The 26,343-nt window shown below is 40.4% G+C and overlaps 1 protein-coding gene across 2 annotated transcripts in view; it reads right to left on the bottom strand.

Annotated features, from left to right (window-relative positions):
- pold1.L (polymerase (DNA directed), delta 1, catalytic subunit L homeolog) overlaps window positions 1–19,446 on the bottom strand; it is a 71,748-nt gene extending 52,302 nt beyond the window's left edge. Inside the window, exons 1-10 of one of the 2 annotated variants that reach the window (XM_041568545.1) lie at window positions 19,291–19,446; window positions 16,616–16,814; window positions 13,031–13,144; window positions 9,176–9,316; window positions 7,060–7,185; window positions 6,640–6,808; window positions 5,686–5,800; window positions 4,640–4,769; window positions 2,779–2,945; window positions 1,354–1,458 (exon numbers count right to left, since the gene is read on the bottom strand). In XM_041568545.1, coding sequence (XP_041424479.1) covers window positions 1,354–1,458; window positions 2,779–2,945; window positions 4,640–4,769; window positions 5,686–5,800; window positions 6,640–6,808; window positions 7,060–7,185; window positions 9,176–9,316; window positions 13,031–13,144; window positions 16,616–16,805 — 1,257 coding nt within the window. In that variant the 5' untranslated portion in view covers window positions 16,806–16,814; window positions 19,291–19,446. 2 annotated transcript variants of the gene reach the window in all.
- Window positions 19,447–26,343: the final 6,897 nt, after the last annotated feature.

The following is a 26,343-nucleotide window of genomic DNA, read 5'->3' on the forward strand; positions in this document are numbered from 1 at the left end:
ACTCTCAATTTTAAATGAAGTTGATCAATCCAGGAGATAGCTAGGAGCCAAAATTTCCAGGGATTGTGAAGGTGCTGAAAATAAATATTAGGGATGTACTGAATCCAGGACTTGGTTTTCAGCAGGATTCGGATTAGGCCGAATCCTTGTGCCTGGCTGAACCGAATCCGAATAATCATGTGACTTTTTGTCATACTGATTTGCACATGAAAATTAGGGTTCGAATTTGGTTTGGTATTTGGCTGAATCTTTTACAAAATGATTTGGGGGTTCGGCCGAATCTTTCACAAAGGACTCTAGGCTCGGAATCCAAAATAGTGGATTCGGTGGATCCCTAATAAATATAGATATCATCTGTATGCAAGGCCAAATGAATTGGTGATCTCCAAAAGACAGTGTATAGAAAAATCTTTGGGAGACCCTAAAATGAAGAACTGGTGAAGATTAGCATGGAAGACAGAAAGAGATTCTTTCGAACAGTATAAAGAGAAGTAGAATGCTTACAGATACCAAAGTATTGAAACATTTCTTCTAGGGCGCTACCGTGTTTGATCTCTTTTCCCCCCCAAGCACCCATAAAGCTGGGTACATGCATAGCATCGTAATCTCACCAACACTACTATAAGGGGCAGATATATCAAAATGCATTAAGCACAAAAAGTGCTCTCTCTCTCCTTAAGGGTAAGGTCACACCTGGAGATTCGGGGAGATTTAGTCGCCTGGCAAATAATAGCCTCTTCTTTGGGGCGACTAATCTCCCAGAACTGCTTCCCCCTGCTATAATAAAAAAATGCCTGCGGCATGGCGAGGAAACTTTGGCTGACTTCAGAAAATGAAGCGCTGCGAGTGCCATGCCGCAGGCATTTTTTGGTCTACATCCCAGGTCATTTTGCCTGGTACTGTGCTTTCAGAAAGAGCCAGCACTTTAGGATGGAACTGCTTTCTCCTACTCAATGTAACTGAATGTGTCGCAGTGGGACCTGGTTTTTACTATTGAGTGTTGTTCTTCGATCTACCAGGCAGCTGTTATCTTGTGTTAGGGAGCTGCTATCTGGTTACCTTACCATTGTTCTGTTGTTAGGCTGCTGGGGAGGACAGGGAGGGGGATGATTTCAATCCAACTTGCAGTACAGCAGTAAAGAGTGACTGACATTTATGAGATCACAAGTCACATGATTGGGAGCACCTGGGAAACTGACAATATGTCTAGCCCCATGTCAGATTTTTTGAAAAAAAAATAAAAAAAATCCCATAACAGTATCCCTTTAACAATGGTGTAACTATGGCAGACTGCCTTCACAGTAGCCATTTAGACCTATAAGACAAAGATGCAGGGTTAGAGGAGCTTGTTACCTTGAGCGTTTGGGCCCTGTTGATCAGGTACGGCATGTCAAAGTTCTGAATGTTGTATCCAGTGATAATATCCGGGTCGATAATGCGAACAAACTCAGCCCAAGCCTAGGGACGGACAGTACATAGTAAATAAATTTACTGACAAGCAAGCTTTGGAGTAACAGGGAAACTGAAGACACAATCACATTTTATTTAGTAATTGTACATGTGACCCATAGGTGGATCATCTCGGGTGAACGTTAGCTGCCTGTCAGTCAAATGGCACGGTTTGGGGATTTGGGGTTATATGGAGAGTTATTTGTGCCTATAAAGCGATAGTAATGCTGGGCTAAAACCTTCCACTCAGCAAATTGAATTTATTGGGGAATAAATGTTTGTCTGGAATACACAATAGACCAGAGGTCTATATGTCAGTTTGTTTCAAGGTTAAAATTAAAAAAAAAAAACCTGTGTGTGGGTGTAATATGTTATTTATTTATGATATGGTAGATGGGGAAGTTGGAGAATAAGTGGGATAGGTAAACAAGCATTGGAAAGCTTCAATTGATTTTATTTGTATAACTTAACAGCAGATAAGACGTGGAAAGTAGGACTGAATGGTAGAGGGAAAGTTCCAGGAAAGGAGTGATATTAACAACAGGTGGAAATGAACAGGTACAATAAGATGTGAGAGAATTATATGTGAGTATAGAGAGGATTAGGTAGGGTGTGCTGCAGAAATAACCATCAGCATGTAATTCTGAAGCTTAGTATTGTCAGCATCAACAGTATGGAAATTGGGAGAGGGCTGCATGTTGCTGATAAACTTTCTAAGCAAAATAAGGATTTTAAGGGTATGTCTGAGATTAATATGAACACGTTAATTGAGCTGCTTTTACACAAAGGAGCTGTACCCACAGCAACTCAGATCGATACTAAAGCATAAAATATTGCTTGTTATCAATACTTAACACTTACAGCAAATATCTACACTGCAGTGAATTTAGCCCCACTGTGTGGCAAAAAAAAAACAAAAAAATATGATACTTAAATAGATCCCAAAAAGTTTGTAAAAAAAGATGCACCAAGTCTGCTGTTTAGCTGAATATCAAACCAAATCTGGAACCTAATTTAAATATGCAAATTAGGGCAAGGAAGGGGCGAAAGATCTGTGCGCCTTCTCTACTTGTTTTTAAGGAAAAGTCACATGGTCACAAGGATTTGGTTTGTCCAGGCACATGGATTTGGCCAAATCCTGCTGAAAAAGGCTGAATCCTGGCCAAATACCAAAATGAATCCTGGATTCAGCGCACCCCTAAAAAAGAAAAAAAAAAAGAGAAGTCTGTCTGGCCAAATAATGCAGTGCAAACTATAGCAATTTATGTTAAAATAAAGAATCAGTGCAGAGGTGGAGCAGTACTGCCGGTTGGAATAGCTGCAATTTACCTTGAGAAGTGCATCCTCCCGTTCAAAGCAGAGCACCTGGGAACCCACAATGCTTGCACAAGTGCCCAGTGTGAACACGTTGCGAATAAATGGATCCTTTTCTCCTTGGCGCAGCACCATGTTTGCAATCTGGATCACAGGATCCTTGTCGGGCTCAGGGAAAACACCTGGAAAAGTTGTGTAGTTAATAAATAGGGACGCACCGAATCCAGGATTCAGCAGAATCCTTCTGCCTGGTCGAATCGAATCCTAATTTGCATATGCAAATTAGGGGTGGGGAGGGAAATTGCATGACTTTTTGTTACAAAACAAGGAAGTAAAAATGTTTTTCCCTTCCCACCCCTAATTTGCATATGCAAGTTAGGATTTGGATTCAGTTCGGTATTCAGCCGAATCTTTCACAAAGGATTCGGGGGGTTCGGCCAAATCTGAATTAGTGGATTTGGTGCATCCCTAAAAGAAAGGGAGTATCATAACCCTTTTAAAGAGAGTGATTCATTTTCAATGATTAAAGGAAAACTATACCCCCCAAACAATGTAGGTCTCTATAAAAAGATATTGCATAAAACATCTCATATGTAAAATCCTGCTTCATGTAAATAAACCATTTTCATAATAATATACTTTTCTAGTAGTATGTGCCATTGGGTAATCATAAATAGAAAATTGCCATTTTAAAAAATAAGGGCCGCCCCCTGGGATCGTAGGATTCACTGTACTCACAAAAATACCAACAAACCATACATGTTAGGTCACATGAGCCAATTAACAGACAGAGTTGTGTCTTTTGCTTCCTCACTTCTTCCTGTTACAGTTAGAGTTGTAGTATTTCTGGTCAGGTGATCTCTGAGGCAGCACACAGACCATCACGAAATGGTGGCTCAAGGCAAGAGATGTAAAAGGACAATATTTACTTAAATATATATTCCAGTTTGGTAAAATTCTTTAATATGCCACTTAATATGATATGAACTGTTGCTTAAGTGTTCATTTTGGGGGTATAGTTTTCCTTTAAATACGAAATTTATATAATGAGGGCATGTATTATTTAGGGATGCACCAAATCCACTATTTTGGATTCGGCCGATCCCCAGAATCCTTTGCAAAAGATTCGGCCGAATAAAACATTTACTTCCTTGTTTTGTGACATAAAGTCATGTAATTTTCCTCCATGCCCCTAATTTGCATATGCAAATTAGGATTCGAATTTGGTTTAGCCAGGCAGAAGGATTTGGCCGAATCCGAATCCTGGATTCGGTGCGTCCCTATTATTATTATTATTAACAAACATTTTTAGAGAGGCCAACATATTGCGCAGCTGCTGAATGACACACAATTTGCTACAATGGCCTATTAATAAAAGAAACAAACAACATATATGTTTGAAGTACTTATTAGCTAGCACAGCACATAACCAACAATCATCTACAATTCTTTTCTCTAGATGCCAGGATAAGTAGGGGGTAAGTGTTGATCTATTGCTATACCTGTGGGCTGGGCAGCTCAGTCCAAACACACTGGCTTATATATAGAGAGACACTTTTTTTTAAAAAAAATTTTAATATGAATGAAAGAATATACAATGAAGATTTAATCAGCTGGCTTGCAAGACCACAAACCTTGCCCTCTGTCGTTCTGAAAAACCAAGCCGGGGCCATAGAGAACGCATCACGTCTCTTATTAATTGAATGGTTGATATCTATTCGACACTTTGTGCAACCAATGAATGGTCACACACAGGCCAATTGACCAGACTTCTGACTGACTTGTCTACATCCCAAGGAGGAAATATAGGACCCTAGTTCACCAAACCAACACTAAAAATCTTAAAAAAGAAAAAAAAAATATAACTTAACATTACCTTTCCTTCCAGCGCATTCAATATCAAAGCTGAGAACTCGCTGAGGGGCAATTTTCTGCCATTCCCCTTCTGCAGGGTGACTGATCAGATCAGCCCAGCTGATGTCCACCTCAATCTGAGCAAGGGACACCTGCAACACAGTCATACTGACAATATAAAACCCGCACATCAATTCTACAGCATATTTAAAGGGGCTGTATACCCAGGGAAATCACGGGGCCCGTACAACAAAATATTTGGGGCTCCGTGGGCCCTGCCGACCCAGGCAACCAAGCACCGCCCCAGATCCCGCCCACTCCACATCACAGTTAAAAGACCACACAGACATCAGTGCTAAAAAAAAAGGAAAATTGGCGCCAGGTCCCCCCTCACAAGTTAAAAAAATTGGGGGCCCCAAAAAACATTTTTAAAAAAACATTGGCAGCATGGGCAATACTTTGGTGGCCAGGGGATTAAAAAAACTAAAAACAATTAACAAACACAAATTGGTGTTCAGTAGAATTGAACTCGTGGCTTCAGGACTTCAACTTCGCCTCCTTTCATGACTTCGGGTCTTTTCGCTGCTTCAGGATTTCGGCTGTTCGGCACTTCCGCATTTTGCGTCTTCAGAAAGAGGCGGCATGGCTTCAGGGCTGTCAAGGGGTGCCCAGAAAAGTTTGGCACTACCGGGCCTCCCATCAGGCCCGGGCCCAGTACACTTGTACTCCCCGAATGGCAGCCCGAGTATATCCTCTAATTCAGCTTAAATTCAATGAATAGGGTGTACTTACTTCTTTAATCACTGGGAACCTAATTATCTACTTCACAAGGACTTAACATGAAGTAGCTTCAGTTTCCCTGTTTAGCTTGAGAAAAAAAAAAAACCTCTAGATTTTTGGGTCTTAAAACAATAGGCATGTTCAGTACATGCCCTATTTGTTTCACTAAAGATACACATAGTGGTCTACTGCTCCTTTAAGGATTGGTTCTTTACTTTTACCCTTTTTCCCCAAGGTTTTCTTTATGGAGTTGTAACTTTTAATTAGAAGAAGAGTCTTCATTCTTACCTTGCTGGGATTGTCTTTAGAAGGTTCTTCATCTTGTGATTCTTTCCGCACACGGTATTTGCCTGCAGGGAGCTCAATCCAGTTACACCCAACGATATCATTGTCCACCATAAACCTACGACAGAAGTCATTGAATACTATTGAGTATTCCCGGGGGTTGCCAGCAAAGTGATATAATCAGCTATATCAGTGCTGTCCAACTTCTGTGTTATCGAAGGGCCAAAATTTTCTATTTTACATGGTGGGGGACCGATAATGGAAGCCAGTGTTGACCACTCCCTGTTTGTAACCACACCCACTTTAAACCACACCCATTTTACCAAAAGATCATATCCACATTAATTGTAGTAGCTCTGGGTCTCAGGTGTGAACAGTACAGGGCTTTAGGGGTGTGAACAATAAAGGTGTCACAAGTGTGAACAATACAGGGGATTAAAGTTTTAAATTGAGGTTTAAACAATGCAGGGGCCAGTTAATCTCTGTAGTGATACCATTTAAATTTTACACACGGTAAACAAACACAGCAGGTGGGTGGGGGACCACACAAGGAGCCAGCCCTGAGCTATATGGTAGCTACATATAAATGGCCAGCCTGCAGGAGGCTCTTTTTGTCAGTATCCTGCAGGAGGCTCTTTTTGGCAGTTTACAAGTGTCTTTATACATACAAAACCTGCTTTTGAGCTAAAAATTAAAAAGTAACTGCTTTGGGTCCTCTGGGAGCAACATCGAAGGGTGTGAAAACCAAAATGTAGCTTGCGACCCTCTAGTTGTGATTCACTGGATTATGGGAAAAAGAAAAAGGACAGAACGGGAATATAGGAGAGCCCAACTTCAATGTAAATATCAATGTAGCAGAATAGAAAGGGAACAATTTAGCCCTGATACTATTTATTTCTGCTCCTCAGCAGAAAGATGGAATTATAAAGGATCCTAGGTTGTGACTGGTGAGAATACCTGATTTCAAAATCAATGTTTGCTTCATAGGCTTGGTAACAATGTATGGGGTGCCTCCCAAACCGCAAGCCTTGTTCTAGGAGACGCTTTGCGGGGGCAATGAGACGTGGAAGAGCCATGGTAATCTTCATAAAAGGCATTATCCTCTTCCCATGGTATCCATACATATCTGTGATAATACAAAATGTTACTGGTTGGTCACACAAATTGCACAGTTAATTAAGCATTTAAGATACCAGAGCAGTATGTTGTAGAGTGTATTAGCTTATGACAATACAGTCACAGGGATATAGAATTAATTAAAACAAATGACAACAAACAAAACCAATCAGAAATATAGTGGCAATATCACAAATTAGTTAAGATTATACACAAGTCACAGGGCCCAATAATGCTATTAGCTACATACAAAATACTTACTTTCTTTGTGGCAGACGTCCACAGCAAGGACGGCCTGTGAGATGCCGTCTTTGTTGGAGCGCATGTCTTTAATCACAGCTGTATTTAACTCCTTCTTAAAGTCACTTAAATCCTCCTGCTTGAAACCTGAAGAGCCCAATAAAAGAAAAAAATAAATGAAAAAAAAAAAAGTTATATTATTTTTTTCATGAGTGCTTATTCTGATTCAGCATCCACCTCAGAACTACAGGTATGGGACCTGTTATCCAGAATAATCGGGACCTGAGGTTTTCTGGGTAAGCGGATCTTTCCCTAATTTGGATCTTCATACATTAAGCCTACTAGAAAATCATGTAAACATTAAATAACCCCAATAGGCTGGCTTTGCTTCCAATAAGGATTAATTATATCTTAGTTTGGATCAAGTACAAGCTACTCTTTTATTATTAGAGATAAAAAGGAAATCATTTTTAAAATGTGGTTTATTATAATAAAAAGGAGTCTATGGGAGATGGCCTTTGCGTAATTCGGAGCTTTTTGGATAATGGATCCCATACCTGTACAAGATCAGATCTACTAACTTGTAGATAACATACTTGTCTGTAGCAAGCAATGCCAGTCAGCAACATCAAGGGCAAATAAGGTCTTGAGCTGTATTAAAAGGAGCATTGATTCACGGGAGGAGGAGTTTATTCTTCCACTGTATAGAGCACTTGTAAGGCCCCATCTAGAATATGCCTTACAGTTTTGGTCTCTCACTCAAACAGGACATTATTGTATTAGAGAGGGTACAGAGAAGGGCAACTAAAGGTGGCCATACATGGATAGATCCGCTCGTTTGGCGATGTCGCCAAACGAGCGGATCTCCCTCCGATATGCCCACCTTGAGGTGGGCAATATCGGGCCGATCCGATCGTGGGCCCTAGGGCCCAACGATCGGATCCTAGTGTTCGCAAACGGGCGGATCGCGGGACCGCATCAACGAACAGATGCGGCCGCGATCCGACGGGATTTTTAACCCCATCCGATCGAGATCTGGCCGACACAAGGTCACCCATTCCGATTAGAAGAAAGGAGGTTCCGGCTAAATATTCAGAAGGGTTTGTTACAGTGAGAGCTGTGAAGATGTGGAATTGTCTCCCTGAATCAGTGATACAGGCTGATACATTAGATAGGTATAAGAAGGGGTTGGATGGTGTTTAGCAAGTGAGGGAATACAGGGTTATGGGAGATAGCTCATAGTACAAGTTGATCCAGGGACTGGTCCAATTGCCATTTTGGAGTCAGGAAGGAATTTTTCCCCCTCTGAGGCAAATTGGAGAGGCTTCAAATGGGGTTTTGCCTTCCTCTGGATCAACTGGCAGTTAGGCAGGTTATATATAGACTTAAAAGGTTGAACTTGCTGGACGTGTGTCTTTTTGCAACCTTTAATGGGGAAAAAAAACTTCATAAAACTATACTTTCATAATTTCCCCCCCACTAATAACTTTGGCATCAAGCATAATTTTTACCGGCCAAGTGGCAACCCTAGTCCTGATATAGATTATTATTATAAATTCTGTCCCTTTCCAATCTTGAGTTATTCCTCACTATGCCCCTTTCAGCAATTTACCTCCCTACCTGCAGCTGTCAGTCATATTTTGATTGATAAGTCTAATGTGTTCTTTTTTTGCCTAGATAATGTAATGGAGGTAACTGTCTTTCAATATAAAGTAATTGTTCCTTGGAAGTTTCTAAACCCGACTGTTTGCTCCCAAGCCCGACTGTTTGCTCCCAAGCCCGACTGTTTGCTCCCAAGCCCGACTGTTTGCTCCCAAGCCCGACTGTTTGCTCCCAAGCCCGACTGTTTGCTCCCAAGCCCGACTGTTTGCTCCCAAGCCCGACTGTTTGCTCCCAAGCCCGACTGTTTGCTCCCAAGCCCGACTGTTTGCTCCCAAGCCCGACTGTTTGCTCCCAAGCCCGACTGTTTGCTCCCAAGCCCGACTGTTTGCTCCCAAATGAATGCTAGTGGACTGCTACTGCAGTATAATTAATTATACTCTGAATCTTTCTTAGTTCCATGAATTGAAGCATATATTAAATACTCGTTATAATTCCTTTCTAACAGGCATCTGTTTTCTTTTTATTAAGGACATACCAGTATGACAGGGCACATAGAAGTAAGGAGCAAAGCCATGGATATGGCAACAGACACTGTTTCCTTCTTCTGTGATCCCAAACATGCGTATGATGGGTACAGGTCCCTTTGTCGCTCCCAGCATTCCCGAGACATGACTTCCTGCAAGGGAAACATTAACAGTCAGAACACACATAAAAAGACACCAGCAAAGCATGCCTGAGACTGTTAAGGGATGAGAGTTGAAAGAAAAAGCAAGGAAGCAATAGATGTATAAATACATGTTAATAATATTAATAATAATAATAGATGTAGAGCAGGGATGTCCCAAGTGCAACCATACATCAGGAGATTATCACTCTGCATTTTTGGCGATATTCACCTGACTGAATTGAATGGCCAAGGGGGAGATTTGTCGCCCGCGATTATTTATGCACGGCGAGAGAAAAATCTCCAGAAAATGCATCTCCAATTGAAAAAAAAACTGCAATCGTTGGCAGAAATATAGTCGCCCGAAATTGAAACTTCGGCGACTTTTCGATACGTTAGTTTCACCGCCATCGATTTCAGTTAAGTCAAATGGAGACGCATTTACGGGAGATTTTTTTCGCCCGCAATCGCACATAAATAATCACGGGTAGCAAATCTCACCAGCGGCCGCTGCCCGAATAGTCTATGGAGGGGTATTTGTAACAATTTTGCCCACAAAATAAAAGTAATGCAGGTAACAAGACACAGTTTGCCATTGACTTTTAAAATATTACATTTATACAGGTATGGGATCAGTTATCAAGAAACCCGTTATCCAGAATGCTCCGAATTACGGAAAGGCTGTCTCCCATAGACTCCATTTTATCCAAATAATCCCAATTTTTTTTTAAACGATTTCCTTTTTCTCTGCAATAATGAAACAGTACTTTGTATTTGATCCAAACGAAGATATAATTAATCCTTATTGGGAGCAAAAACAGCCTATTGTGTTTATTTAATGTTTACATGGTTTTCAAGTAGACCTAAGGTATGAAGATCCAAATTACGGAAAGATCCATTATCTGGAAACCCCCAGGTCCCGAGCATTCTGGATAACCGGTCCCATACCTGTACAACTAATTTGTGCAAAGATGTACCTTTTTTTCTGATCCCCTGGCTAACACTGCCAATATATTTTTTGGGAAGTGAGGAAATCTCCAAAATCTAAGTAGAATACAAACAAACTAAACCAATATCAATTAATTAGAGGTAGAAGAAAGATTTATTACAACAATGGCCACCCGCCTACCCGCACACACTTCAAGCTAACGGCTGAAAATGAACAATAAAAGTTACCAGGGAAATTCCTAAAGTAAATTGGGTGTATTCGCCCTTTGTTTTATTTTTGGTTTTTTTAACCTGCAAGTTCCCTAAAGCTTATAGACCTGACAATCATCTTGCTAAATGCACTTCCCTGTTTGTGCAGAACAAAGAGTACAGCCCACCAGTGGTTCTGTTGAGACTGATCTGGAAGCAATCGTATTGGTCAGTGTGTGGAATGGCTTCCCAGTTGGGCACGAACACTGCAGCTAACACAATACTGGGGAATTCTCTCCAGATTTGTTTTAATCCATTTAACTGGAAGTTGCCCATGTTTCTCCCATAGGCCATGGCTACTGGCATGACTTAGAGATATTATAGTGTCAGTGTCTATGGGAGGTGGTCTTCCCGTAATTCAGAACTTTATGAATGATAACGGATCCCATACGTGTAACACTGTTATAAGTATTAGGACCTTTGGAGCAGGTTTCTCCTTTAATTGAATTACAAATCATTCTATCAATTGCACCAACTTGGTGATTTATACGCATGTTCATCCGCATAATCAGATTTAACATGTAAATTACAGCATACGCACTGCGTATTAAAACTAAGTTAAATTCCGCAAGAGAAATAAAAGAATCAAGAAATTGATATACGAGAATGGAGCATATGATAAATATGCATTACGCATTAATAACATACGTGTAAAAATAAAATGTTACGCATAATTAACGCGTAACGCGTAAGTTACTTCAACTCACACTCTTTGATTCAACTTAGTATTACGCGTAAGAATACGCAAAGTACGCATTAGATAAGTTTAAGAAACTACAATAGATAATTAAACATAGATTGCTCTCAACAGAAGACAACTTTATCTTTTTATCTATGTATCTTTATATGTTAGCAAATGATATTTGTTAAGGTCTCATTGATTAAAACAGTCAAGTTTATATGTTGATGTAAAAATCTTACTAATATCGATGATGTCATTATGATGATTGTTATTTTCCTGGAAAAAATTTTCAATAAAAATTATTGAAACCTAATTGAATTACAAATCATATGCTTAAATTTTGAAGTCTCATTATCAATGGGAGGCACATTTATCAAGGGTTGAATTTCGATTTCATTGGAGTTTTTTTTTGGTTTTTTTTTAAAGTCCCATAAAATTGACCAATCGAAATTTATTTTTTTTTTTAAAAAAAAAAAAAAAATCTAATTTTCTAAACTCGGGTGAATAGGATTGACCCGAAAACTCGAATCGAATTCAATTCAAATTTTAAAAACTCTATTTTTGACTCCAAATTGAATAACTCTCTAGTCGAATTTGACAGTTTTGACCATAAAAAAAACTTGAAAATTCAAATTTGGAATTTTCAATTCGACGCTTGATAAATTTGCCCTTTAGTGTCTAGAAAAGAAGTCTTAAAGGGGTTGCTCACCTTTTGAGTTAACTGTATTATGTAGAGAGTGATATTCTGAGACAATTTGCAATTGGTTTTATTTTTTTTTATTATTTATGGTTTTTTACTTATTTTATATTATTACCTGGCGTTTTCTGGATAATGGATCTTTCCGTAATTTGGATCTTCATACCTTAAGTCTACTCGAAAATCATGTAAACATGAAATAAACCCAATAGGCTGGTTTTGCTTCCAATAGGGATTAATTATATCTTAGTTGGGATCAAGTACAAGCTACCGTTTTATTAGAGAAAAAGGAAATCATTTATAAAAATGTCTATGGGAGACTGCCTTTCCGTAATTCTGAGCTTCCTGGATAATGGCTTTCCAGATAACAGATCCTATAACTGTACTAGTAACCTGTCCAAAAATGTGGTCATTATCATCCATTTGCCTTTTTAATCTCTCTTCCAGGCTTTTCTCAGCTATTCATCCTCTTCCCTCTGCTGCGATACCCGTGCTCTTTACTATACGGCCTTGATTATCTTATACCTTCACATCGTTTTGCTCCTCTCCTTCCCTTCTACTCTAGCCATTTTGTTTCTGTGCAACCCCATCTTTTCTTTTACATTTTTCTTCCTTTTGCCATCACCCTTTTCTATCATTTGCGGAAATTAATTACATATATTCTTGTGTTTTCTACACCATTTTTCCTCTGCTTCCAATCCCTTCTCATTGACTCCAACTGAAGCTTCTACAGCGCTCTGGGCAAAAAGAAGACCTCCAACTGTTTTAGGTCTCTAAGCACGGAGGAAAAGCATAGCCATATTGTAGTAAAGAAACGGGCGTGGAAATCTCAAGCAATTCCAGGCCATTTAAAAAGGGTTTATTTTCATTGATAAAACATGCATTATCCTAAGGACCAGTGTTCTACTATCAGTTATCAGGGGCTTATATCCAAGTATATATGATAATGTCCATTATTTCCTGTAAACAACAAGTCCTGCAGTTAAGCCAACTGAATATCTGACAAAGAGGAGCGCGTTATGCAATGTAGTATTTAGGAAGATTACACGGAATGTCAAACATTTTCTGAATTTCCGAAGGCTGTAAATGGTATTTTCATATTGAGAAATCTGTTTTGTACATTTGGTGGCCCTGAAGCCAAATTACTCACCCACATAGTGGTCCAGTTCAACCTGTTGAAAGCAAAGATGTTGCTCTTTGGGGTCGGTGAGTGAAACTGGTGGCCTTAACCACTTTGGAGGGATATTGTCAGAGATGAGTTTTCCTGCGGGCAGCAATAATGCAACATTTGTGGAATAAAAGTGAAAAGCTGGAATAATGCTTCAGTAATAATTTTTGAACAGCAGGAAAAAACAAATAGTATACACAGTTATTGAACCAAACAGCTGCATCAGCCAGTGATTTAGTAGCGAGCAGCAATAAATATTCAGAAATGCACGAGAATCATCATTACAAGAGCAACAGACATCTGGACAAATAAGGGAGCTAGCACACAGGCAAATTCGGGAAGATTTAGTGACCTGGTGACTAATCGCCACACTTCTGCAGGGCGACAATATCCCCGAACTGCCTTCCCGCTGCTATAATTAGAAAACTCCAGCGCCAATGCACTCGCGGCTCTTCGATTCCCGAAGTTGCCTCATGAGGAACTTCGGAAATCGAAGCGCCGCGAGTGCATTGGCGCTGGCATTTTCTCATTAAAGCAGGCGGATGGCAGTTCAGGGAGATTGTCGCCCTGCAGAAAAGGCGATTAGTCGCCAGGCAACTAAATCTCCCCGAATCTGCCCGTGTGCTAAAGCCCTAAAAATAGGGATGCACCGAATCCACTATTTTGGATTCGGCTGAACCCCCGAATCTTTTGCGGAAGATTCTGCCGAATACAGAACCAAATCCGAATTTGCATATGCAAATTAGGGGTGGGAAGGGGTAAATATTTTTAACGTCCTTGTTTTGGGACAAAAAGTCATGCGATTTTCCTCCCCGCCCCTAAATTAGGATTCGGCCGAATCCAGTAGAAAAAGGCCGTATCCTGGCCGAATCCCGAACCGAATCCTGGATTCGGTGCATCCCTACCTTAAACTTATAGGGGCCTATTTATTATGCTGTGTAAAGAAAGGTGATGCTGCCCAGAGCAACCAATCAGCTATTCGATTTCAACAGCTAGAAAACAAAAGCAAACATCTGACTGGTTGCTATGAGCAACATCAACAGTAATGTTTTACTTCACTTTTTGGTTTTTTTTTAAACTTACTTTTTATTCAAGTTTAATTTTGCACAAAAGCGAAAAATAGAAAAAATAAAATATATCAAAACATACAGTAAAAAAAATAAAATGAAATAAAATCATAACAATGCTACGTAAACTTGCTGCTGTCACCATGTCATTCTTGCTCATGCTCACTACTTTTTAAAGGCTAAAATGACATCTTAGCATCGTTGTTGAGACTCCCATGTCTTGTGTGAGGTTATCTTTATTAGTCCATGGATTCCATATTAGTTCATATTTGTCAAGCTTATCTTTCAGAAGGTAGGTGATTTTTTTTTTCATTGGCTGCGATCCACCATATTTTTTTTCTCCAGTACCGATTGGTGTGGACAAGGACCTTTCCACATTGAGGCTAAGACACATTACTCCACTTTTTAAACTATCGCGAAAATTGAAAATGTTATATAAGCTACATCTTGCTGAAATAAGAAACTTTCTCAATATAATCAAATATCTTGTGCCATTTATAAAATAATCAAGTTACTCTTCACTCTCCCCCCTCTGAGCAACCTGTTTCTCTTCATTCTGTCTTCATGTAGTAGGTGGTCAGTTTTTGATTGACAGTTAGGTCTAATACATTCTTTGGGGGGAAGTTGCACAATTGAGCATGATAAATGGACCCCATAATATCACATGGGGAACGGGGGAAATGGATTATCTCAAAAGACGACAGCTCTGTTCAATTGAAGAGCCAATCTCCCCACAACAACTATTACTACTATGACTCATATATCCAGATTAAAAAAAAGTTAGAGAATATATATTTAACTGCAGTATTATATAGGATTTCTCTATCTAATGTATCTCGACACAGAGCTGTGGAGGATTCCACTTGCACATTGACTCCATACAAACTGTTTGCACAATAAAGACACAGCTTCCTATACAAATCGGTCTTCATAAAGCATATGTCTCAGAATATATAACTCAGCCATCTTGGCATCCCATCAGCAAAAGGTATCCAGTTAATTCCTCCTCTGAAGTAACACCATATGGTATGGATCATGTCAGAAAGCAAATTTTGCAGGTATAACCTCCATATTCCTTGGTGTTTTCCAAAAAATAATTTTTAGTCAATACATTTTATAAAAGATTTTTTTTTTCAGCAAGATCTACCATTTATTTTTTAAATATAGATACCAATGTTCTTGCTCTGACTACGACCAAAGTCTAAGAAGATGCATCAAATTAAGGTTATTGATATCGATAGAATGTTCCCTTTGCGGTCGTCTTTTGAACAAGGTGTGATAGGAACATTAACACCAAAAAAGTCGTTTTAAAGTAATTAACATATAATGCTGTTCGCATACAATGGTAAAACTGGTGTGTTTGCATCAGAAACACTACTAGTTTATATAAACAAGCTGCTTTGTAGCCATGGGGGCAGCCATTCAAGCACAGGATACACAGTAGATAACAGATAAGTACTACTATAGTTTATATAAACAAGCTGCTGTGTAGCCATGGGGGCAGCCATTCAAGCACAGGATACACAGTAGATAACAGATAAGTACTACTATAGTTTATATAAACAAGCTGCTGTGTAGCCATGGGGGCAGCCATTCAAGCACAGGATACACAGTAGATAACAGATAAGTACTACTATAGTTTATATAAACAAGCTGCTGTGTAGCCATGGGGGCAGCCATTCAAACACAGGATACACAGTAGATAACAGATAAGTGCTATTATAGTTTATATAAACAAGCTGCTTTGTAGCCATGGGGTAAGCCATTCAAGTACAGGATACACAGTAGATAACAGATAAGTACTACTATAGTTTATATAAACAAGCTGCTGTGTAAACGGGGGCAGCCATTGAAGCAAAGGATACAAAGTAGATAACAGATAAGTACTACTATAGTTTATATAAACAAGCTGCTGTGTAGCCATGGGGGCAGCCATTCAAGCACAGGATACACAGTAGATAACATAAGTACTACTATAGTTTATATTAACAAGCTGCTGTGTAGCCATGGGGGCAGCCATTCAAGCACATGATACACAGTAGATAACAGATAAGTATTACTATAGTTTATATAAACAAGCTGCTGTGTAGCCATGGGGGCAGCCATTCAAGCACAGGATACACAGTAGATAGCAGATAAGTACTACTATAGTTTATATAAACAAGCTGCTCTGTAGCCATGGGGGCAGCCATTCAAGCTGTAAAAAAAGGAGAAAAGGCACAGGTTACATAGCACATAACTAATACAATTGTGTTTTTTCTGTTATCTGCTATTTAACTGGCATTTTTTCTCCATTCTTCCAGCAGCTTGGATGGCTGCCTCCATGGCTACACAGCAGCTTGTTTATATAAACTATACTAGTCTTACGGGCAGCCAACATGCCAGTTTTACCAATGCAGCGCAACAGTACATTACATTTTAATTAGATTGATACACTTGCAGCTTTTGGTGTTACTGTTCCTTTAACATCAGGGAAGCAAACCTGGAATATTCTACTTACCAACAGGCAGAATATCAGCACTGAGCTGTCCCTCACTCAGCTCCATAGCCATGTCTGCTTCGACTTCATCCAGGTAGGCCAGTTCCTCCTCAAACTGAGAAGGCATATCGTCGTCCCAGTCTCCTCTTAATTTTTTGGTCTGTGAAGAAGGCAGGCTGGAAGATGGTCCTTTCTTTCTTTTGAAATCCATTTTTGCTGCCTGCAAAACATGAAAGTATTATAACAATAAAAAAAGTAGTATAATAGGTCAAAGTGCTTACGGCATTACCAGCAGCCATGCTAGGAGGGGTCAGAGTAATTTTTAGTATGATGTAGAGCGATATTCTGAGACAATTTTCAATTGGTCTTAATTTTTTATTATTTGTGGGTTTTGCGTTATTTTGTTTTTTAATCAGCAGCAATCTGGTTGCTAGGGTCCAAATTACCCTAGCAACCATGCGTTGATTTGAATAAGAGACTGGAATATAAATAGGAGAGGACCTGAATAGAAAGACAAGTAATAGAAAGTAAGTATAACCATAAATGTGCAGCCTTACAGAGCATTTGTTGTTTAGATGGGGTCAGTGATCCCGTTTGAAAGCTGGAAAGAGTCAGAAGAAGGCGGCAAATAATTTAAAAACTATAAGAAAGAAAAAAATTAAAGCCAATCGAATATTTGCTTAGAATTAGCCATTCTAGAACATACTAAAAGTTAACTTAAAGGTGAACTAGCCCTTTTGATATCAAAATGTTTTAGTGCAGGAAGTATTTACAGCCAGATACAACATTGGCTGAGGGACAGCTAGTTATAGCCAAGGAGTCTACAGTTTGTTAGTAGCCACTGGGCATACTAGTCGCCCAGTAGTAGATCCAATATATCTTATAGGGGATGAATCCGAGCTCATTTAAATAACTGAATCCAGTACAAACACAATCTAACAAAATAACTGCCTTTTGCACAAATTCTGCATGTAGAGAGACATAGGGTCAGATCTACTAAAGAGCGAAGTGACTAACGCTAGCAAAATTCGTCAGCATGACGTAGTTTCGGTACTTTGCTGATTTACGGTCGCTGGCATAACTTCGCTAGCAAAGGAGATAATAGACTCTAGCGGTACTTCGCTCCCGAACGCCTGGCGAATTTGCGCTCTCGCGAATGGACGTAATTACGCAATTTCACTAAAATGCGAATTTTACTGAACGTTACCTCTTGCACCAGCCTTGGCTTCGCCACCTCAGACCAGGCAAAGTGCAATAGAGTAGATAAGAGTTCCTCAAAAAATTTTTTAAAAGTCCCAAAAAAAACGCTGGCGTCTTTTCCTTTTTCAGGGTGATAGGCTGCAAAAGAGCGTACATTTTTTTTGTGGGGTAACCGGCTTCCCCCCTACAGTTCCTAACATATGGCTCATAAACTAAACACTGGGCTCATGCGTAGGGCAATATAACAACTTTATTTTATTATTGTGCAGTGTAATGTATTTGCTGCAACATATACGTCCATTGAACTTTAACTTCCCGTCGTATGTAAATGAGGCAACACTAGTGTAATTGTGATTCGCTTGCCGCAAGTAACGCTAGTGCAACTTCGCCAGCGTTCGGTGCCCTGGATGCAACTTCGGATTTTAGTGAATTATAGTTGTCCTGGCGAATCTACGCCTGGCAAAGTGTTTTGCGATGTGAGCGAAGCCGTCGCTGGCGAATTTTCAGAGGTTAGTAAATTTTCCTCATGATGTCTAGGCCAGGGGCCCCTAACCACCGGGCTCAGAATCGGGCCACTGACAGTCCTGAACTGGGCCACCAAGCCTAGCCCGCAATTAATGCTGGCGCGCGACAAATTGGATGTGCAGTTGCTGCTATTCACCCCAATTCTTGCAAAAAAGTTTCCTTTGCAACCAAAAAAGGTTGGGGACCTCTGTTCTAGGCAAAAGGAGCCCCCCTATAACATATATTGGATCTAACTGTCAATGAATATCTGACACCCAACTGCTGCATGAAAAGAGAATGAAGAGAAACAGATGCTGAGAGAGGGATAGTGAAGATAAACTTGATTATTTTAGAAACAGAACAGAATATTTAATTGATTGTATTTAGAAAGTTTCTTATTTCTTATTCTTATTTCAGTATGATGAAGCTTATATTACATTTTCATGTTCCTGAAAGTTCCCCTTTATCACGCAGAGCTGTCCAACTATTTTAGGGGACCAGATCGTCACCCAATGAGTTCAAACCAAATCTTGAGCCATATCTGGGCCACAATAATCTTTTTGAGAGCAATATCAGGTCTGCAGATCCTCCATATGCAAATGAAGCCCATTGTAACATTGTCTGATAGTCAAGAAGTCATTCAGAGATGGAAAAGGCTTCTGATCACTGACTGGAAATATTCACTACATACACAATATACTCCTGGCAACCCCCTCTGACACAGGACTGCTGGGAGTTATAACACAACAACAGCTAATGATAATTATGCAGCCCTGTCAGGAGGGATGATGGGAGTTGTAGTTCTGCAGCAGCCACATCTCTAGGCAAGACTGACAATGTCTCATTATGGATAGGGGCAATTATGGGTTCCAGGAAACAGATCTTCCTTGTTTCTACTAAACTGGACAATGTTATATCAATTAAAGGGACACAATTAGTATAAAAATGACGTAGAACACATCCCCCAACACAAACCCACACACACACCTTACTTCCCGCTGCTGCTCAACGCTTCCACTCTCCCGCCAAAGATACTCCTTCCTGCAGGTGCCCCCTCCCTCTTCTGCTGCTGCTGTTGCCGTGGAAACCTGACGCCTATAGAAAGCCCTTCTATTCTCAGCATCCAATGCGAAGCGTTACCGCCATATTGTCCGTGGCGCTTGCGAGTGATGTCAGGGGCGGAGTTGTGGAAAGCGCGCCTTGTTTAGTGTGGCGGAAGTAGTTTTGTTGCCATGTGGTGAGAGTTGCAGGCTTGCAGCTCAACATTCTTGGGCGGCATAATAACCCATGGATGGTATACTAGAGTGTAGATGATACCAGAGGTTTTATTGTTAGTTTTGTCTCAGTTAGGTTGATTGAAAACGATATATTTTCAGCAGTAAACCATTTACTTTTTCCAAATACTGCTTAGTATCTGGGAATACAATGTCTTCCTTCTTATGGTTTATCTTCCTTAACAATTGCCTGCTAAATTAAAAGAATATACAGCCTGAACTGGTGAAATAGTGGCAGCATGTCAGTCTTATACCAAGTGGCATATTTCATTAGAGTAGTTTAATGTTTGGATGTGATGAGGGGTTTCTTATAACTCATGATGACTTGCAATTTGCCAGATTTTAGGATTTTGCTTATTGGGGATGTTGCCTATAGTAACAGTGGGATAATAGTCTCTGGGAAGGGAGTGTGACTGTGGGATAGCAGGTATAGTAGGGAGAGATGGTGCCTATAGTAACAATGGGATAATAGTCTCTGGGAAGGGAGTGTGACTGTGGGATAGCAGGTATAGTAGGGAGAGATGGTGCCTATAGTAACAGTGGATAATAGTCTCTGGGAAGGGAGTGTGACTGTGGGATAGCAGGTATAGTAGGGAGAGATGGTGCCTATAGTAACAGTGGGATAATAGTCTCTGGGAAGGGAGTGTGACTGTGGGATAGCAGGTATAGTAGGGAGAGATGGTGTCTATAGTAACAGTGGATAATAGTCTCTGGGAAGGGACTGTGACTGTGGGATAGCAGGTATAGTAGGGAGAGATGGTGCCTATAGTAACAGTGGATAATAGTCTCTGGGAAGGGACTGTGACTGTGGGATAGCAGGTATAGTAGGGAGAGATGGTGCCTATAGTAACAGTGGATAATAGTCTCTGGGAAGGGACTGTGACTGTGGGATAGCAGGTATAGTAGGGAGAGATGGTGCCTATAGTAACAGTGGATAATAGTCTCTGGGAAGGGAGTGTGACTGTGGGATAGCAGGTATAGTAGGGAGAGATGGTGCCTATAGTAACAGTGGGATAATAGTCTCTGGGAAGGGAGTGTGACTGTGGGATAGCAGGTATAGTAGGGAGAGATGGTGTCTATAGTAACAGTGGATAATAGTCTCTGGGAAGGGACTGTGACTGTGGGATAGCAGGTATAGTAGGGAGAGATGGTGCCTATAGTAACAGTGGATAATAGTCTCTGGGAAGGGAGTGTGACTGTGGGATAGCAGGTATAGCAGGGAGAGATGGTGCCTATAGTAACAGTGGATAATAGTCTCTGGGAAGGGAGTGTGACTGTGGGATAGCAGGTATAGTAGGGAGAGATGGTGCCTATAGTAACAGTGGGATAATAGTCTCTGGGAAGGGAGTGTGACTGTGGGATAGCAGGTATAGTAGGGAGAGATGGTGTCTATAGTAACAGTGGATAATAGTCTCTGGGAAGGGACTGTGACTGTGGGATAGCAGGTATAGTAGGGAGAGATGGTGCCTATAGTAACAGTGGATAATAGTCTCTGGGAAGGGAGTGTGACTGTGGGATAGCAGGTATAATAGGGAGAGATGGTGTCTATAGTAACAGTGGGATAATAGTCTCTGGGAAGGGAGTGTGACTGTGGGATAGCAGGTATAGTAGGGAGAGATGGTGCCTATAGTAACAGTGGATAATAGTCTCTGGGAAGGGAGTGTGACTGTAGGATAGCAGGTATAGTAGGGAGAGATGGTGCCTATAGTAACAGTGGGATAATAGTCTCTGGGAAGGGAGTGTGACTGTGAGATAGCAGGTATAGTAGGGAGAGATGGTGCCTATAGTAACAGTGGGATAATAGTCTCTGGGAAGGGAGTGTGACTGTGGGATAGCAGGTATAGTAGGGAGAGATGGTGCCTATAGTAACAGTGGGATAATAGTCTCTGGGAAGGGAGTGTGACTGTAGGATAGCAGGTATAGTAGGGAGAGATGGTGTCTACAGTAACAGTGGGATAATAGTCTCTGGGAAGGGAGTGTGACTGTGGGATAGCAGGTATAGTAGGGAGAGATGGTGTCTATAGTAACAGTGGATAATAGTCTCTGGGAAGGGAGTGTGACTGTGGGATAGCAGGTATAGTAGGGAGAGATGGTGTCTATAGTAACAGTGGATAATAGTCTCTGGGAAGGGACTGTGACTGTGAAATAGCAGGTATAGTAGGGAGAGATGGTGTCTATAGTAACAGTTTTACATATACAAAGAATTTTATTACATTATAAAAACATTACAAAAGTATACATTACAATAGTTTGAGTAATGTATAATGGAAAGTTGCTTAGAATGATCACTTTATATTTTGCAAAATAACATCTTATGACTGTAAGACCCTTTAAATGTTTTTAGTAGCCTTAAAGTATGGTGCTTCATACTATAAAAGGCCTGAGGGTCTGGGCAGTAGCCAATAGGGTGCTTATATGATAAAAAATAAAGTTCACAATGCCCCGTGTCTGTGGAATTTAAAATCTACACAACAGAAATCTACTTAATTATAGAACTAAATGTGTTCTTACTGTTTACCTTCCTTCTTTTTTTTTTAAAATCATTTATTTAATGGCAGTTACCCTTTGTAACTACACTGTGCTCTTTGTTCCCTCCATTTGACAAAGAGATGAAAGGACATTCATTATGGAAATAAAGGGGGAATACATTTCTACAGAAGAGGTGAGGGGAAAAGGAAATTTAGAGAAAAATGAGAACTTCCTCTTTTCCTCCCCTGACAGACCGTGTGGTGAGTTGAAGATACTACAAGGCCATATATTTTATTTGTGACAAGAAGAAAGAAAGAAATATAAAGTTGTGATTATCATTTGGCTTTATACAAACTTCCAACTGTTTATATGCAAAGCAGGTGATAACATAACAACGCTGAGAGGTTGGGGAAATCTAAACTCAGCTCTTCCTTGGCTGAAACAACAGTGATAAATTATAACTGGAGGTTAAAGGGTTTGCTCACCTTTTAGTATGACGCAGAGAGCGATATTCTGAGACAATTTGCAATTGGCTTTCATTTTTCATTATTTGTGGTTTTTGAGTTATTTAGCTTTTTATTCAGCAGCTCTCCAGTTTGCAGTTTCAGCCATCTGGTTGCTAGGGCCGGAATGACCCTAGCAACCATGCACTGATTTGAATAAGAGACTGGAATATGAATAGGAGAGGCCTGAATAGAAGTATGACTAAAAAAAACAGTAGCAATAACAATAAATTGGTAGCATTACAGAGCATCTATTTTTTTTAAGTGGGGTCAGTTAACCCCGTTTGAATGCTCGAAAGAGTCAGAAGAAGAAGAAGGCAAATAATTAAAAAAAACTATAAAAAATAAATAATGAAGACCAGCCGAAAAGCTGGTTAGAACTGGCCATTCTATAACATACTAAAAGTTAACTTAAAGGAGAACTACTCCTTTAATGCACTGGTTTCGTTATGATTATGCCCGTAATTTGCATGTGATCCGACGTATCTGGAATATCCTCCCTGTGGCCCCCCCAAATGAGAAATGAGAAAACAGCCATTGATCTATATATTGTATAAGATCTCCATGAAAGTAATCTAAATCCCCTAAGGGATTCAAGCACAATATCAATGTCTATGTTATAACGAGAAATTAATTTAAAGGTAAACTACACCTTTTACAATTGTTTACTATGGAGCCAGACGCAAGTGCCACTGCATTAAAGGTGACCATACATGTGTAGATCCGCTCGTTTGGAGAGGTTGCCTAGCGGATACTGCCCCGATTTGCCCATCTTGGGAGATATCAGGCTGGTCAAGGGCCCAACAATCGGATCACCATTTCGGAAATTCAGGCAGTCGATATGAGGACCACATTAATGAACTGATGCTGTCCTCGATCCAATGGATATTGACAGTGTCGGACTGAGGGGCCCAGGGTCCACTGGAGAAGCTATCTCAGGACCTTCTGCACCCCAGCCACTGGCATGGTCGGACTGGGCCGACGGGACAATGGGAAAAAAACCCATAGGTGCTGACCCTCATGGGCCCCCGCCAGGCCAGACACGCTCCCCATTTGGCTGGGCCCATAAAAAAACAAACTTGCAACTAGCTAGGCGGTGCGCATACATGCCGGCATTCGCGCATGCGCACATGGAGGTATGGAACCCGGTGGGCCCCCAAGGGTCCAGTCCAACCTTGCCCGCTGGTGCCCATCCCGAGCCGCAACCCCCCTTCAGCCCACCTGCACGTACCCTTTTCTTCTTGCGGCCATGGCGGAGGCCAGGTAGGGAGATCAGAAGCAGCGGCAGAGTCATGTGCAGGGAGCGGGTCTGGGCGGCAGGGCCCACCAAACCCAGGGCCTAATGGGTTTTTTCCCGGTGTACCAACGGCCCAGTCCAACCCTGGATATCAATAAGGGAAACCTGTTGGAGGGCAGTATATAAAAACCCTCTATTATTACGGCATCCAGTGGAATTTGGTGGATTCCTTCAAACACTGAAACCTTAAATAAACCATTAATAAATAAAAGATTGCAGGAAAAACTAACAGTGTTGAGATGCTCTGATCCACCCTTACCCAGTCCCCCCTCCTTAGGATTCCCATTGTGTAAAACAAAACAAGTGTGTGTAACCAGTTCACATTTTTATTGTTAAAATAATGTACAATTAAGATCATTCACTTCCACAATCCAGTTGAGTCCAGTGTTGAGGAGAATCCCCTTTTCATTTCTTTTTCATGAACTCTTTTTCTTTTTTATAGGTTTCACATACTTGTTTGAAAATAAGAAAACTAAATAAAGAATATGCAAAATCATGAAAAACTCTCTATTATACCTGAATACAAGCAACTCAGCCCAAAGCCTGACGTTAGCAGTGTAAAGGTGGCCATACACGGGCCGATAAAAGCTGCCGACAGACCGTGTCGGCAGCTTATTGGCCCGTGTATAGGGCTCCCAACGGGCTTCCCTGATCGTTATCTGGCCGAAAGTTGGCCAGATCTCGATCGGATGGGACGAAAAATCCCGTCCGATCGCGGCAGCATCTATTCATTGATGCGGTCCTGCGATCCAACCGCCCATTACTATGCGTTAGGATCCGATCGTTGGGCCCTAGGGCCCGCGATCGGATCAGCCCGATATTGCCCACCTTGGGTGGGTATATAGGGGAGAGATCCGCTCGTTTGGCGACATCACCAAACGAGCGGATCTCTCCGTGTATGGCCACCTTTAAGCTGATAATATCCCAGAAACCACTAAAACATTGCTCCCCTTTATCGGCTTTGGCCATGTAGCCTTACACAGGAATAAGGAATATTAGGATTTAAATTTACAATGTGGAACTAACCAAATTTCAATGCCAAACAATGCCACATAATTCCTGATAAGTATTTATAGCTGAACAACTATGAATAATCAAGGGTATTGAATGAACAAGAGCAGATTGGGGATTTCTGTTTCTGGTTTTCCCCTCCAATTTTTTTTTAACTGCCCTCTTGTTCTTTATTGTAATATTAATCGTATCATTCTGCTCTCTGCAAACATCGCCCACCGTATTGATTGTATTACAGAGATCTATGTCAGGGTTTTATTGACTATTTGCATAGTTATCATATTGAGTGTTTTCTTGTGGTTACTATGTGAGAGCAACTTCCTTTTTTTGTTTTGGGAGATTAATTTGGAGAGCTGCAGTGGTGTAACTTGGTAGTGTTGGGCCCCCCTGCCAAAAAATCTGCAGTCCTGCCAAAAAAAACCAGTCCTTCCCCTGACCCCGCTAAGAGGGGTGGGGATGCAGCCGACCCCATAGTCTGGGCCCCCCCAGTTGTTCAGACCCCTCCCCGCTGTTGAGTCTGCTGTATAGGTAGTTACGCCAGTGGAGAGTTTGTATGTGTATGTTTGTGTGTACAGGGAACGTGCAAATCCTAAAAAACATGGCTCCCAAAAAACATTGGTATCAGCCTCTGTTTATACTGCTCCAACATATTTTCAAAATGCTTTATATAGAAGGTTTCTCTTTCAAGTCAATGGAGCAAGTCATTTTTCAATTGGTCCTTATTATTTATTTTCTTTCGTTTTTGAATGATTTGCCTTCTTCTTCTGACTCTTTGCAGCTTTCAATTGGGGGTCACTGACCCCACCTAAAACACATGTTCTATAAGGCTCCAAATGTGTTATTATTGCTACATTTTATTATTTATCTCTCTATTCAGGCCTCACCTGTTCATATTCTAGTATTGAAATCAGTGCATGGCTGCTAGGGGAATTTGGACCCTAGAAACCAGATTGCTGAAATTGCAAACTGGAGAGCTGCTAATTAAAAAGCTAAATAAATAAATATACACACACACATTTATATATATATTATATTATATATATATATATATATATATTAATTCTTAATGAATCAGATGAAAATTGAGCATAGGACTGGCCAGATATGGGATGACTTTGACGTAGTTGGCCAGCTTAAATATATTGCAATATATGGACAAACAATCCCTGTTTTGTTTAAATGGTAAGGCATTTTTCAGTAGCAGTATGCACAAAATGTCTCTGTCTTAAATATATTGATAATGAGTTGAGTGCAGAGGACTCCTGTATTTGTCTATATGTTTTTTGTGGTCACACCCTCATTGCACCCCCGCCTAATGATTTTAAAAAATAGTGGTGAGCACAACTTTCCCCTGTTTGTTATATATATATATATATATATATATATATATATATATATATATATATATATATATATATATATATATATATATATATATATAAAATATAGAAAGAAAGACCAGCAACACCAGGATTTTGCAAAAAATTAAGA

This window comes from Xenopus laevis, chromosome 7L, assembly GCF_017654675.1.
Source record: "Xenopus laevis strain J_2021 chromosome 7L, Xenopus_laevis_v10.1, whole genome shotgun sequence".
Lineage (NCBI taxonomy): Eukaryota > Metazoa > Chordata > Amphibia > Anura > Pipidae > Xenopus > Xenopus laevis.